The following is a 16,279-nucleotide window of genomic DNA, read 5'->3' on the forward strand; positions in this document are numbered from 1 at the left end:
CAGCTATGAGCCTCTCCACTGAGTCAGTTCAGTGGCCTGGTGCCCCTCCCCCATCCCACTATGTGTCTTTCCTTTAAATTGGAATGGCTGTCATGAGCACCTCAGGCTCTGTGGCGCTATAACACATACAAACTAATCCATGAGGAGCCTTCAAATTATTAGGAATAAATTTTTTCCCATGGCAAGTTAGTGCAGAATCCTCTTCCTTGTGCATAATAATCGAGTGTGCACTTGAGGAGTAAGTGGAGAGTTTGCAACCAAGAGAAGAAGTCTGCAGCTTTTACTTTCAAAGATTTCCAACAACCCCCATACCATCCCCCACCCCCGCTGCCTGAGCAACTTAACCCCGGAGTGGCAAAGCATTATTTGTCATCACTAGGCATGGCCCTTGGCTTTATTTAAGTATACCAATGAAGTCATGTTATGACAGCATTCGTGGTTACTGTGATTGGAAAGACTAAAGTCGGATGCCGCTCCTTTCTCTCTCTCTCTCTCTCTCTCTCTCTCTCTCTCTCTCTCTCTCTCTCTGTGTGTGTGTGTGTGTGTGTGTGTTTCTAGATCTTTGGAAAGTTTACATACATGAAACAAGTTTGGTTGTTGTTTTTGCACAGAGGTGCATTGCACATCTGTGCAGCCTGTGAGGCAAAGGAAGTGATCTCTTTGGGGTGTGGGCACCCCCCGATAAGTCCATTGCAGGAATAATCAGTAGACATTTTTTCCTCCTAGTAACCTGGTCATTGCCCCAAAAGTCCATCGATCATTGTTTTCTGTTGTCTCATTTAGTGAGCAAAGGTCAGAGCAAAGATGTGTGGAACACAGACTGGCCTCTCGACTTATCCTGTCACCTCACATCAGCCAGGTCCGCTGACCAAGGAACCTCTGTGTGATTCTCAGGTTCAGCGATACTCTAAACATAGGGTAGTCCCAGGAGATTCTTCTGTCAGTGGGAGGGTCAGTGGCCTTTGCCAGGTCCCTCCTCCTCCCTCTCAGGCAGGAAGACCCACAAGTCCAAACACAAACTTCTGGGCTTCTTCCCATCAGCAAGTCTGTACTCACTCACAGACATTTCTCTTGACAGCCAGCCCAAATCACACACCCACCCTCCCGTGGAGTAATAGCCCCGGGACACAGAAAAGCATAGTGTTCTTTATGCCTCTTTAGGCACCAGGATGCTGGGTTTGACACCCTCTGCCCTTGGGACAAACAAGGACTACAGTGACCCTCCCTCTAGCCTCTGTGGGAGGCACATAGAGCAGGGTGGACAGTAAGGCAGGAGTTATAAGATGGGGTTCACATGCCACAGCTCCCACTGCTGGCTCGAGACGTGTGGGCAGACATATAAACTCCTTGAGCTAAAGCTGGAAGGAACAGCCCCCTGAAGGCATAATTTGCCACTGCTTGGCTCTTGCTGCCTCAGCCACATTATGACACAGTTGTTAGTGTCCATATTGGTTCTTGGAAAATACCCCTGACCTAGTACTTCACCAGGGGCGAGAAGAAAATACAGAAGTCAGCTGCTGCGGCAACTCAAGGCTCTGCATCTCACATCTGTCAGACGGGAAGCGAGGCGGTACTACAGGTTGGGGGCAGGGGTTGCCGCCGAAGAGCAAAAGCCACCAGAACAAAGGAAGTGGTCGTCCATTCCCCTTTAAGAACATGAACGTGCCTCCACGTCCATAGATTATTGCAAGGGTCAAGACCAAAAGCTTGGGGAGGAGGCATCAGTCCCAATGCAGGTGGCAGATGGCCATGTTCCCCCTCATTCTAACACCACTCCCCACCCCCTCCTCTTCACTCCCACAATCCCTATCCCCCACATCCATTCCACCTGTCCATCACCAGTCCTAATTAGTGTTAACTGTCAACACAGCCTGAATCACCTGAAAAGGTGAGTAATTGTCTTTATCATGTTGGCGTGTGGACACGCCCATAAGAGAATTCTCTTAACTGCTGTAGGAGGGCCCAGCCCACTGTGGGCAGTACCATTCCTAGACAGTCCTGGGTTTTATAAGAAAGCTAGACATGGTGCCTACCTCCGGGTTCCTACCTGGACTTCCCTCAATGGGAGAGTGTGAGCCAAAGTAAGCCCTTCCTCTCCAAGTTGCTTTTGGTTGAAAAGCCACAGAAAGAAAAACGTAGGGGACACACACACACACACACACACACACTCACACACACACTGAACCATGTTTTCTTTCTCTCTTTTACGCCCAGAATCTTCTCCTTAAAGAGGTTCTAGTTCACCCAGTGTTAATTAGGCACCTAGAATATTCTGGTCATGAGTCTACACTGTTAGGCAATATAGACCTACCTGCCCTTGCCCTTCATGAGATAACACAGACTGGGCCAGAAGATGTTCATCAAATAAATAACATAAACATCGGCTGCACAGCTGTGAAGGCAGGTGTTTAGAAAAAGGTGGCATCTGGAGTTGAAGATCTAGGCTTAAACCACACTCAAGCAGAGCCAGGTGACATCTAGGGCATCTCCCTGGACTAAGTCTCACAGCCCGCTGGAATCCAGGAGAGCCTGGTTCCGCAACATCCTTCAGGAATGTCTTGAATGCAGCCAGGGCTCCTGTTGTCCCCTGTATTCATTGAAAAGTGCTGAGCACAGCTGTTTGCCTATTTGCATTCGAAAACAAAGACCCTTGTGACTCACCTGATGTGAGGCGAGGCAGGAGCCAGGTGGAGAGCAAGCCCGCATCTATGGGTACAAGAGTAGATTTAAAACCAACGATTCACCAAGCGTGGTGACACGTGACTGTACTCCCAGTACTAGAGAGGCTGAGAAAGGCGCATCACGATTTAAACCTAGTGAATCCCAGGCTACTCTCAGCTACATAAACTCTGTCTCAAAAATTTGATTAGGGCCAGGGAGGTGGCTGAGCGGCTGAAGGCACTTGCTGCCAAGCCTGATGATGCGAGTTGGATCCCAAAGACACATAGAAGGAGAGACCCGAGTCCTACAAGTTGTCCCCTGACTTCTCCACATATGAATAAATAATAAGTAATAAAGCCAAAAATTCCCACCCTGACGGGAAGCGCCACTGTCACTGACACTGGAAGGGACGCGGCCCTTAAGTGGGTGTTCCCTGGGTGCTGCTGGCTGTGTCACTTGTTTTACAAATGTCATAGCAGTGACATTGTTTCAGGGACCCTGTTGGCTTTCCAGTGTCTGCTGTGGCCCGTCTGGGAGTTGGGACCGTGAGGCTGGGTTCTCTCTTGGGCCAGATCTTGCTTGGGTCTCTTTGTCTTCGAATGGGCCAGCGGAGGGACGGTGACGTGCAATGGGTGTTTAAAACCTCATCATGTGATCTTCCTAAGAAACCTGATGAGGTGGCGTGGGTGGAACTCACATCCATTGTCCTCCTGAAGGACTTGTCCTGAAGGACTCGCTTTTGGAAGGGAAGGAGGAGCTGCCATGACCTGTGCTCTCACAGACGTTTCTGAGAGGGGACTTTTTTCAGGAGGAAAAAAAAAATTTAAAATTGAGACAAATTCTTACCCTGTAGCCCAGCGTGGCCTCAAACTCATGGCAATCCTCCTGGCTCAGCCGCTCAAGTACCAGAATTACAGGCATGTGCCACCACCCCTGGCTCCATTAGATTTTGGAAGATGCCTTTGAATACAGTCAGTGGTAATTATAAAAGACTAGCATGTATCATTTAGAATTCTGTTAGTGTGACATTAATCTGAAATACTGAGTGCTGGGGAATGGAAATTAAAAAAAAAAAAAAACCAAAAACTCAGTAGGTCGCAAGATTCCTGGTACCCTTGCTCTTTCCATGAAGGGAAGGCCAGTGTTTATAGGTCTAGGGGCTTGTCCATGTGCCTGCTGTGTCCACCTCTAGTGGCCTTGTCTCCATGGCAACCTTCACAGCGGGTCATGCCACAGCCATGGAAGTGTATTGTTTCCTGTATATTATTTTCAGAGGGACAGTGGCATGTTCTCTATCAGAGTGAAGGATAGCTTCTGGTTTACTTATCTGTCCCTTTGTGTCAGAGGCTTTGTGAAAAGACTGCAGCTGTCTGTTGGCTCCTTTCTGGGCCTGACCATAGGCAGACCTGACCATAGGCAGACCTGGCCAGGCTGCCATCTAGTGGAGTCAGTGGGAACAGCACCTCTGGGGGCCCTCGTCACATCCCAAGGGGCCCCAGCAGCTGCCTGTTTCAAAAAGCCTGGACTATAAATGTACCTTGTCAATTTGAAAACAAAATCACGTGCTGCAGGGCACATTTCATGTCTCTGTATTGAGAGAGCAGTTTTTAATTTTTCTCTGCATGGCCTCAGCCCACTCCCCAATTTTTCATATTTTCCATTCATCATATATTTTAGAGAAGAGACTTTTTAACTATGGAAGAAGCAAACTATGCTTTGTGTTTTATTGGATTTTTTTGAGGCCATGTAACTCAAGATGGACTGGAACTAACCCCATATACCAGGCTGACTTTAGACTCACAGAAATCCACCTGCCTCTGCCTCTGCCTCCTGTGGGGGGGGGGGGAAGGAGGAGGGCAGGTTAAAGGTATTCACTGCTGCACCTGGCCAAGCTATGGTTTGGAATTTTTGTCTTTCTGGTTAGATGTTTTGTGAATTATAAAAGCAATATGTGTACCCGTTCCTAGTGAAAGCCCCTTCGCTTGCGGACATAGATCTTTGCGATCATTTGGCTATCTGAGCTCCATCTTTTCTATACAATATTTATTGACAATGACCAGGAGAAAACAGTATTTTATTTTATTTATTTATTTATTTATTTATTTATTTATTTTTGGTTTTTCGAGACAGGGTTTCTCTGTGTAGCTTTGCGCCTTTCCTGGAACTCGCTCTGTAGACCAGGCTGGCCTCGAACTCACAGAGATCCACCTGCCTCTGCCTCCCGAGTGCTGGGATTAAAGGCGTGCGCCGCCACCACCGCCCGGCGAGAAAACAGTATTTAACCAAGGAGTGAAAAGCCAGCAGCCTTCTAGGTGAAAGCCTGAGTCTGCAGATCTGGACTTTGGGGGCCGGGTGGGGCTTGGTGGTACAGTGGTGACCTGCCATACACCAGGCATTGGTTCCATCCCCAGAGCTGCAGAGCTGGACCTGTGTATCCTATCTCTCCTTTGGGCTCATTGATATTCATCTGCAGACCAACTCATCTAAAGAATGAGGCTTTGGGCCCAAGGGAGTTAATAAATTGATCCCTCAGGAGAGTAGGTGCCAGCTACCTTACTTCTCTTTAGCTGCCCAAAATGTTCATCAGAACAGTATTTCAGAAATACTTCTATTCCCAAATAGAATGAACATAATTTCCTGCCAAAATCATCCTGGAAACTCAGAGTGGCTGAGGGCTCCGTCGGTAAAGAGCTCGCCATGATGACCTGAATTTTCAGATCCCTAGCACCCATGTAAAAATCCAGGCACTGCGGTTCATGCCTGTTATCCCAGGCTGGGGAGGTGGACACAAGAGGAGCCCTAGGCTGCTGGCCAGCCACTGAATGAGCAAGCCCAGGTTCAGTGAGAGACCCTGTCTCAAACAATAAGGTGGGGAGATGAAGAAGACACTGTATGTCAGATTCTGGTCTTCACGTGCACACACATGCTCATGAACACACTTACATTCACACCCAAGGAAAATGGAGCAGGGCTCTCCAACTCTGTAGACAGTGAGATAAAACCATCTCCATTGGGGCCTGCCTTAGCACCCCACAGTGTACAGTTAAGTCAGTGTGAATTACACATCTGGAAATGTACAACATCTGGTGATTATCCTGCACGTCAGCAATGGCCAGCAGTGAGGGGGTCCACGGGGTCTGAGCATCAGGACTTCTGAGTCCTTTCCATAGACTGGTTAGATTCGACACACGGAGAAAAGAAATGGACAGTGGAGGTGAATGTCTTATGCCTAGTGACCGTTTCCTCTCTGCTCATATTGTCTGTGAGCTATGACCTCAGAGCATGGTGGTGACTTCAGGACCATCCATTGTAAACCTGCACAGGTGCCCACAGTGTCCCATGCCACTCAGATCTGTGAATCTGAGATATGATGTGTGTTTGTCACTGACATTTTTGGTGAATGCTCTTGGGATCAAAGTTAAGAACTCCTAAGCTGTGGGAAACAGCACTTGGGACTGAGGTGGGAAGCATGGTTGCTGATGGTGGCCCAGCACTGAACCTGTGTGACTTCCCAGAGGGCCAGGGGCAAAACTTGATCTCATTTTAGATGTTGAGAAAGGAAGGAACAGTTCTTACACCTGTTTCAGCCTTCGTCCCCAAGACACGCCCTTCTACCCCAGGTGTCTCCCCTGGGGCTCAGCACCAATGCACACCTGCTCTCAGCCTCATAGGCTGCTCTGAGTCGCACTGAGGCGTCCCTCTGAGGAGAGGAAAGAGACTTCCACACAGGAGAGATGGGAAAGCCAAAGTCTTAGGTTTTGTTGTTGTTGCTTTTAGTTTTTAAATTATAGCACAACCTAATGTTTTGTTGTTTTCGTTTTTTTCCTTTTCCCTTTCCTTTTTCTTTCGAGCATCATACTCCAGAGTTCATAGGACCAATTCAGTGCTTTGAAATATTTGACGGTTGTCCATTTCTTCCACAGGTTGAAGAAAGACCAGACAAAGACTTCACTGAGAAGGTAAGGGATTTCTGCAAGCCTGTCTCGGGTTAGTTATTAACCTAGAGGGTCCTGGGTGACACTGAACTCAGTGACTTGGTGTTTAATAAAAAGTAAGTGACTGACGGAGCTGCTAAGTGGGCCACACAGTGTGATGTCATATCTCCAAAGGGGTCCAGGGCCACACAGCATGACGTCATATCTCCAAAGGGGTTAGGCATGAAGTGTTGAAACCCGAGGGTCAGAGAATAGCTCACTGCTAAGTACACAAACCCCAAACCCCCATGAAACATCTCTGAATGAGCCTTTTTAACACTGGCCAGAAGCCCGTGGGAGATGGTCCAGTATAGAAGAAGCTAAGTTAAAGAAAAGATGTGCTGAGGCCAGGGAGATGGCTCAGTGGTTAAGACATGAAGACCTGAGTTCAAATCCCTAGCACACATATAAAAAACTGGGTGTGTTCACATATACCTGTAACCCCAGTACTGTGGCTGGCCATCTAGTCTAGACAAACTGGTGTGTTTCTGGCTCAGTGAGAGACCCCATCTTAAGGAAATTCAGTGGAGAGTGATAGGATATTTGGCAGCCTCCTGTGGCCTCCACACTGTTACCTACACACGCACATATCTCACACACACACTTACACACAAGAAATGATCATCTGTGAAAGCTAAAAAGGACACAGGAAAGAAAAGGCTTTGAAATGTTAGGCTTGTTGGTAATTTTGGTTTTCCTGAATCACATTTGATCTTCCCTCCTTCCAGGGGTCCCGTAACATGCCCAGCTTGTCTGCTGCCACGCTGGCTTCTCTGGGTGGGACTTCCTCGCGGAGAGGAAGTGGAGATACCTCCATCTCCATGGACACCGAGGCGTCCATTAGGGAAATTAAGGTAAGACACTGTTCTCATTTGTGACTTAACAGAGCCCCTTGGAAAACTGATGAGTCTTCATATTTAGGGCTTCAGTTTGTGAGGTTTGAGATCAATCCCATTCCTCTGTCTGCCTGAAAACATGGCTTTCTCCTAACACTGGCCCGGCTGGGGCAGCATCTCTGTGGGAAGCTTTACCTGCCTGTACCCAAGAAGGGAGGAGTGTGTGTCCTCTGTGGCCATCAATATTCTCTCCACAGGCCATGTCATCTTTCACCATGTGGTAGCACGTGTAGATATTCACTTTTCATTTTCTGGAGTGTTCTAGATGGTGGAACATTCGGGACATCTACCCCCACATCCTTGTTCCAGGCCCACAGCACATGCCCACCCACTAGCATCTTCTCCCTTGCTGAGAAACGTGTGGGCTCCCTTCTGTTAGTAGTGTGTCTTTGGTAGACTTCACCACTGTATCTTAGTGATGGTTTTTCCCCTACGATAACGCAGACGTTATTCTCCATAAGGATGGTGCCACGTCTGGTGACCTTCTCGGTATATGGGAAGACACACAGCCCAGCACTGTGTGTGAATTATTAGTACAGCGTGTGCTGTTAGGTAACTGGAGCAATTGTGTCCCAAACAGGAAAAGAACGGAGGGTGGGTGACCAGAATGTGTGTCCTTCAGAGAGCAGAGCAAGACAGAGGGTCTGAAAGGGCTGGATTTTGTGGGAGAGTTTCAGCATACTCAAATCTGGTTGCCGGGGACCAGATCCACCAGTGGTGACTAAGCAGCCATGTGGCATTTGCCAGAAGAACAGAGAAGGGATTGAAGCAGCTGCGGGTGGTAGACCTGAAGTGCAGCTCCTGTGGTTTATGAGTATGAAGCCAGGATGGTCGCCCCTAAAATGCCACGTACCGGACCCTAACATCCTCAGCAACCAGCCCTGTTGCTTTCTCTCTGGGCTGGAAGTGGAGGTCACTCCGGTCCTATTTAGACTCTGCTCTTAGGCATGAGGACCATTCATTTGCCCGGCAGGTGTTTGCCAGGAGACTAGTTTGTGGCAGATCAGTCCCCAGGTACCAGGCACATGGAGAGAAGTGGGATGGAGACTGGGACTCTGTGTGCAGACATTGGGATGTGCTGATCTCCCCCAGCAGCTCACTGTGTCTGTGGGGAAGGAAGACAGGGAGCTAAACTCCTGTCAGAGTCTTGTGGTTCGCTGTTGTTGCTTAAGGTTTATTATTATTATTATTATTATTATTATTATTTTATTTTGTGTGTCTGTGTCTGTATATCTGCCACATGTGTGCACAGTGCCCGCAGAGGCCAGAGGAGGGTGTCTGATCCCCTGAAGCTGGAGTTGCCGGTGGTAATAGAGCCGGCTACCTAACTTGGTTTCTGGGAACTAAACCGGGGTCCTCTGGAAGACTAGCAGGAACTCTGAGCCCCTGAGCCCTCTCTCCGACCAGCCCCCCTCGCCTGTTTGTTTGTTGGCTTTTTAGAGATTTACTTATTTATTATTTATTTTATGTGGATGGATGTTCTGCCTCTGTGTATACCTGTGTACCACACGTGTGCCAGGTTCCCACAGAGACAAAAATAGGGTACCAGATCCCCTGGAACTGCAGTAGCAAAGGGTTGTGAGTCACCATGTGGATGCTGGTAATTGAACCCAGGTCCTCTGAAAAAGCAGCAAGTTCTCTTAACCAGTGAATCATCCTCTCCAGCCTCAACGTTTTGCTCTTTAAAAAAAAAAAAAAAATTATAAAACAATACAAGATACACTTAAATTTTATAACATTGTATTAAAATGTGTGAAGTGCAAATTTTAATCTTTATAATAACTTTCCTTTGATGGCTAATAAAATAAATAGGAAACCATGTCTCAGACTGCCTTGACAAGGCACGGACCCAGACATAAGAAGGGGCATGCAATTTCTGCATGTGATTTCTGCCGACCCTCCCCCCCTTGACATTGTCTGCCTTTTGTGCGTTTCCCTCAGGAACTTAATGAGCTAAAGGACCAGATTCAGGATGTAGAAGGCAAATACATGCAGGGATTGAAAGAGATGAAGGTACCGGTTTGTGGACGTGCGAGCCCATGACACTAACCCACCTTAGCTTTCAAGAGCCTCACAGAGGTCCCATGCGCATGCTCACCCTGAAGGGCACCAGTTGTGGAGAGTGTGGGAGCGTGGAAATTCTAACACAGTGTGCATCTGTCTCCTTCCAAATGCAGTTTCTGAACACAGTGAGTCCCCAGGGGAAAAGGTGACCGGCCTGTCCCCTGATGTGGGGTGGTGCTCAACACCCTCGCCCTAGGCTCGGAGCCAACGTCTCCTTTTGCGAGCCAACGTCTCCTTTTGCAAACACGGCAGACTGGAGAGTTTTGGCTCTCTTCACTGCCCATAGTTGTGGCATACAAGTGTCTTTCTCCCAGTTTGCTTTGCCGAGCTCACTAGGGCTGCCCTAACCCGTGTGCATGGGAAGCTTCCGGGTTAGTGCATGTTGTCAACTTTTTCTTAGGGCGACAGCATCTGAGAGCGTATGTGTGTACACTGCTCTCAGATTGTGAAGGACGTCGCCATGCCAACAGGAATGTAGCTCCCCAGTTCCTTAACAATGCTGGGGTGAGCAGGTGCCATGGGGAGCAGGTGCCAAGGCACAGGTAGCCATATCCACCAAACAGCTCATGGCAAGTCTGGGATCCAGCGGTAGATACAGAGCTGTCACTTCTTTCTCTCCCAGGAAAGGGTCTAAGAAAGCATCTAAACTCCATAACAACAAGCACCAGACAGACAGGTGGCATAAGTCACGTACAAACTCATCCTTTTCATGGTCATGTCTATATAATGGAAAAATTAAGACCCCGGCTTTTCACTCACCTAAAAATGGAGCCAGTGAATCAACTGGGATCCAACAGTACCACCTTGGGTTGTCGTGGTGTGTATACCCAGAGCAAGACTGTGGGGTCCCACAGAGGTTTCCTAGTGAGATCTGAGCTTGTTTTACACAGCAGGGCTGCATTAGGGGATGGCTTGACCACATGCATGGTTACCAGGTGTTTGGGAGGGTCTGCACTTGGCTGTGCTGAGGGGAGGTCTTTTGCTCCGCCCCTTGGTGTCCCTTTAAAAGCTCTTTTGTAGAGCGAGAAGAGACTGGTGGGTTTTGACCCAGGCCCTCCCGAGGCTATCCTGTGCTTCTAACTGTCTCTCTCCTCTAAATTTCTATCTAAATATTTCTCACTTCTCCCTGCCGGAGAGTACCCTGGGGGAAAAAGTGGGGGCAGCCCCCCTACGAAGACCGGTGCAGGATTCCACAGGGCCTCTGGGCAGCTCTGACACTTGAGCCGACACCTCTCTCTTAGGCTCTGGGTGGTTCACTGCTGGTGACTGCCCCCTCTGCCTTGCCGGCATCACTTTCCTGACATTCACACTTTGGAGCCCTCAAGAGTGGGAGCCATGTTTGGGCGTTGTCAATATTATCTTTACAGCTTCTTTCCCACGACTGCCCTTCCAAACAAATGACCTTAGTCTTTCCAGGACCTACCCAGGAACACCTGTGCACCTTGTTTTATTTCCCATGAGTCAGAAATCTGCTGTGACCACAAATCCTTTCCTGGTTCCCAAGCCTGAGCGGGTTGGCCTAGCCTTGGCTTGTGGCAGGGTTTTATCACCATAGTAACTGGCTCTTTCCCGGGCTATAGCCACACATAAACCCATTGAGCTGCCAGGGCCCAAGGTGGAAAGATTCTGTCGCTGAATGAGAGAGCCCATGGCCCTTCTGCCCTCCCCCCCCCCCCCCCCCCGCAATATGCGCCCCACATACCTCCTTGTCTTAACGAGAAGGTAGATCGCTGTGATAGCTACTTTTCCTATCGCTGTGACAAAACGCCCCACAGAAGCAACCTGAAGGGAAAGGGTTCACAGTTCAAGGATACGGCCTGTCGTGGCTGGGAGTCCTGGCGGCAGGAACATGAGGCAGCTGGTCAGGTTGCCTGTGCAGTCAGCAAGCAGTCAGCTGTGAGTGCTGCTGTTCCCTTTCTCATTTCTCTGCAAGTCAGGCCTCCAGCCCAGGGATGGCCCACAGTTAGGGTGGGTCTTCCCACTTCAATTAGCCTAGTTAACATAATTCCTCACAGGCAAGCCTTAGGCTACCGTCGCTCTCCCCCCCCCCAGCTAAAAGCGACTTGTCTGAGTGAGTGGACGGGACATTGGGAACTGGGCTCTGCCTCTGAGATTGTACTGTGTCTCTTCTACTCTAAGAAACGAAGGCTGAGCTTGTAAAAGAACCCTGGCTTAAGCTCGGCTTGTTTTCCTTTTTCAATTTGGAAACCATGGCCTGGTGTCGGCAGGACTCGCTGGCGGAAGTTGAGGAGAAGTACAAGAAGGCCATGGTCTCCAACGCCCAGCTAGACAACGAGAAGACCAACTTCATGTACCAGGTAGACACGCTGAAGGACATGCTGCTGGAGCTGGAGGAGCAGCTGGCCGAGTCCCAGAGACAGTACGAGGAGAAGAACAAGGTAAGTGCCGCCGTGCTCGGGAATGCTGGGGCAACTGTGTAAATGAAGGGTACTTACCTTTTTGTAAGGATTTTTATTTTTGCTAATTATTGGGTGTGGGGGGGTGATGGTTAAACAGCGCTGGTGGGTGGCGCCCGTTACCTGCGGGAAAGTCACAATGACTTTCCAAGGCAGAACCCAATGTTGGTTTTTAGAGCTTTATTGGGAGGGAAAATGGGTGTGGGGAAGGAGACTGGGCCTGGTGAGAGAGAAAGATGGGGAGGGAGCGGAGCAGGGCAGAGGGAAAACAGAGAGAGAGGGTGGGGGTCCTCGTCCAGCTTTTTTAAGGTGGGGATTGCGTCAGCGCCTGCTGCTGATGTAAGACATGAGACACAGGACCCGGAGCTGCGCATGTACAGAATCCTAACAGGAGCGGTTTGCGCACGAGTATACTAGCTTGCAGAAGCCAGAGGAGGGTGTAGGATCCCCTAGAGCTGGAGTTCCAGGCCGTTGTAAGCTGCCCTGACATGGGTGCTGGGAATTGAGCTCAGGTCCTCTGCAAGAGCAGTGTATGCACTTAACTGCTGAGCCATCTCTCCAGCCTGCGTTTATATTTTTTAAAACAATGATTCTCCACTTGTCCAGAAAGCCCAGAGTCAGAGAATTAGGATACTGTATCTTTGTTATCCATGGTGGCCATGCCTATGATCCCAGCATGTAGGAGGCTGAGGCAGGAGGATTGCAAGTCCAAGACTGGCTTGGGCTGCTTAACAAGACTTCTGTGGCCAAACAAAGCAATCTCAAGGGTACGGGGAGAGAATTCTCTGTAAAGCGCTTGCTGCACAGCATTCAGACATGACTTCAGTCCTCAGCATCTGTGGTAGCATGAGCTTATAATCTGGGGGGGGGGGGGGGGGCGGGGCAGAGGCAGGTGGATCATGGTGCTGACTGGGTAGCCAGATTAGCTTAATCAGATCTCTCCTGACCATGAGAATCTCTTTCTCAAAAAACAAGGTCAGACCTGGAAAGATGGCCCAGTGCTTAGGGGTGCACACTGTCTTTCAGGGGGCCGTGTTTGGCTCCCAGTACTTAAGTCAGGTGGCTCTCCAGCACCTGTAATGCTAGCTCCTGGGGGTCCGATGGCTGTGGCCTCCGTGGGCATGCACACACATGTGCACAGACCCACACATGTATGCATAATTAAAAATAATAAAATCAACCTTGAAAGGAAAAAACACAAACCCCAAGGTAGACAGCTCCTGAGGAATGACACCCAATGTAAGCTTCTGGCTTCCACACACCTGTGCACATAGGTGCACACATGCATATACATTTGCACATTCACATATATACATTTAAAACTCAGAAATCTGTGTTCTCCTCTGAGTAATTTGAAATGTTAGTATGCATAGTTTCAATGTGTAAACTGGAGGGTTTTACTAGAATGTTGGTATTTTGCATGAAAACAAAACAACCATGAAAAGGCATGTATATGAAAGAACAGTTATACTTAAATAATGCACAGCTAGATGCTTCCAGATTTTCATGCTAAAATACACTTCCTGCCTTTTGTTTTATGTCAGCGTCATAGGGTATTAATTACGAACATCGGAGATTTTAGGAAAATTGTATTGTTAGTTCTACTTATTTGGAAAAGGCACAGTGATTCATTTCGGAACTCATACCTTCAAAGCCCAGAGAAGGGGGATCATGCATGTACTTCGGGATCCACTGGGAATCATTCTTGCATATTCCCAGCCTTTAGCACAGACCCCTAGAAAGAGACCCTGGGATGCATCTTAACAAGAGAAGAATTGGGAAATACTCCTCAACGAGCACAGAGGTTAATTTTAGAGGAAACTGATCGTCCTCTATGGGCAGCAGAGAAATGAGTTTGTGTTCCTGTGTGCCGTGGAAAACAGCGATGACGTGGAAGTGGGTTGTTTGTCCTGAGGGAAATGCAGCTCAGGAGAACATGAACCCTGTGGCAGAAACACGTCACTGAGCTGCAGCCTCAGCACTGTGTTCCTCATCCACAGGAATTCGAGAGGGAGAAGCATGCCCACAGCATCCTGCAGTTCCAGTTTGCGGAAGTCAAAGAAGCCCTGAGGCAGAGGGAGGAAATGCTTGAGGTGGGCAACACCTTTTCCTTCCCTTTCTGTTGGTTCCTTACTGTTGTAGCCCAGGTTCCACAGACTTGGTGGCCTTGACGGCTGGTGTATATTTCCACACAGTCCTATAGACCAAAGTCCAGGTCAAGGTTGGGCACCGAGGGTCACCTTCAGTGTTATGTCCTTAAGAGCAGAGAGTGTACACTTTCAATATGGACACTCATCCTATCCAATCTGGGACCCACCCTCATGATATCATTTAACCCTAATACCACTAAAGATCTTACCTCCAAACACTAGTCACCTTGGAGGCCAGGGAGTCAGTTCATGCAATCACTAAAGTTACAGCTTTGATTAAAATCCAGGGTTCAGGCTAGCTTTCCATCCCTTAAGGAGACAGCGCCTCTCATGGGTGAAGATTCTCACTCTGCTCTGGTGTGTGTTTTTGGGAGGTGTGATCAAATAATGCCCACCTGTGAGAAGTTCACATCCTAAGTCTCTAGAAATTGTAAATATGGGAAAAAAAAGATTTCAAAGGTGAGACTAAAGACCTTAAAATGGAAGGTTGTCCTTGATCATCTGTGTGGCTCTGATGGAATCACAAGGTACCCACGAGAGGGGCCACATCAGATGCTGAGGTGGGAGCTGTGATGAGCAGTTGAGGTTAGAGTTTATGAAGAAGGAGTGCAAAGCAAGAATGTGGGCAGGGTCTAGGACAGTGGTTCTCAACCTGTGGGTCGCGACCATCAGAAAACACATATCTCTGATGATCTTAGGAACCCCCAACCATAAATGTATTTCCAGTGCTACTTCATAACTGAGGTTTTGATACTAAGCAGTGTCTCAGTCCCTAAGACCATTAGAAATATGTGTTTTCCGATGGTCACAACCCACAGGTTGAGAACCGATACTCTGGGACCTGGAAAAGACAAGGCTGTTTATTGATCATCTCCTCAGAAGAGTCTTTCAAAACAGTCTCAGACCTAAGAGAATATGGTTATGTGATTCCACGAAAGCTGTGGTCATTTGTTACCACGGACATAGGAAACTAGCACAAGAATGCCACGTAGCATTCTGGTCAACAGTGGGACACATGACAGTGGTCCCGTAGATGATATTCCTTAGTGATATTGCATCCATCACTATTATCCGTACTTTATGGTGTTTGCAAAACGATGAGCTCACCTCCCTGCACTTTCTCAGACTGCTGTCCTGCAGGTAAGCAAAGTATGACTGAGTGTACAGGGTCGGTTCTTTGTTCTTTAACTTAATCAGAACTGTAAGGGATGGCTTTGAGGTAAGCCATCAGCCATGCTGGTTTTCTTCCTGGAACTGAGAGTAGAGCAAGAGAAAAAAAATCCCAATGTGCTGCTGAATCCGTGGATGTTGAGACCTCCCCACCCTGCTCATCTAGCACTGATTTCTTTTCTCTGCTCAACGCTGTGTCTGCTTTCTTTCTGTCTGTCCCTCTCCTCAGGAAATCCGGCAGCTGCAGCAGAAGCAGGCGGGGTTTATCAGGGAGATCTCTGATCTTCAGGAAACGATAGAGTGGAAAGACAAAAAGATAGGGGTAGGAGCCTCGAGCCCTCGCAACGCTGTTGGGGGAGCGGCCCGGGGCGGGGCGGGGGCAGCAAATGTGGTCCCTGTGGAAGCTTCGGTTTGGAAGAGTGTTTGCATGGGTGTGCATGTGACCCCCATGGGACACAACATGAGAGGCATGGTGACTCCCCGACTCCCCCGGGTGGATGGACCATCGCTGGGTGGTTGGAGTTGCCCCCCTCTCCCTGATGCACCACAGGGGCCTACATGCAATGCAGGCCATGCAAGGAGAAAGGCTCTGGGCAGCTCAATGTGGAGGATCAAACTCCAGATTTCCCTCGGGGTTTTGTGATGCAGCGTGCCGTGCTCCACGGATTCCCAGTCTGAAACCTCCACAGGGAGGCCCTCATCAGATGCTCTCCCCCTCCTCAGCAGAGAGGAGGACGCAGCCCATCCACACTTAGGAGTGATAAATGAGAAGAATGGCCCCCACCAAGTCACTGCTGACTCATAGTGATGCCTGGTACCTAAAAAGGAGCAATCTGTGTGACAGGGCCCCAAGACGGGTCTAGAGGTGACCTGCCATGTCACGGAGATGTTCACAGTGTGAAACCCCACCGTTCCACTTTGTCACACTCACAAGCCATAGCTAAGAG

At 48.8% G+C, this 16,279-nt stretch overlaps 1 protein-coding gene across 30 annotated transcripts in view; it reads left to right on the forward strand.

Annotated features, from left to right (window-relative positions):
- Positions 1-16,279, forward strand: part of Lrrfip1 (LRR binding FLII interacting protein 1) — a 136,245-nt gene that overhangs the window by 100,885 nt on the left and 19,081 nt on the right. For 23 of the 30 annotated variants that reach the window (XM_037210118.1, XM_037210116.1, XM_037210117.1 and 20 more), the window contains 6 exons: positions 6,585-6,620; positions 7,364-7,489; positions 9,473-9,544; positions 11,824-11,994; positions 14,013-14,105; positions 15,562-15,654. In XM_037210118.1, the coding sequence (XP_037066013.1) occupies positions 6,585-6,620; positions 7,364-7,489; positions 9,473-9,544; positions 11,824-11,994; positions 14,013-14,105; positions 15,562-15,654 (591 nt within the window). The remainder of the gene's footprint in view (positions 1-6,584; positions 6,621-7,363; positions 7,490-9,472; positions 9,545-11,823; positions 11,995-14,012; positions 14,106-15,561; positions 15,655-16,279) is intronic. The other 7 variants (XM_037210119.1, XM_037210106.1, XM_037210114.1 and 4 more) reach the window with 3 other exon arrangements.

The sequence above is a fragment of the Peromyscus leucopus genome, chromosome 13 (genome assembly GCF_004664715.2).
Source record: "Peromyscus leucopus breed LL Stock chromosome 13, UCI_PerLeu_2.1, whole genome shotgun sequence".
Classification (NCBI taxonomy): domain Eukaryota; kingdom Metazoa; phylum Chordata; class Mammalia; order Rodentia; family Cricetidae; genus Peromyscus; species Peromyscus leucopus.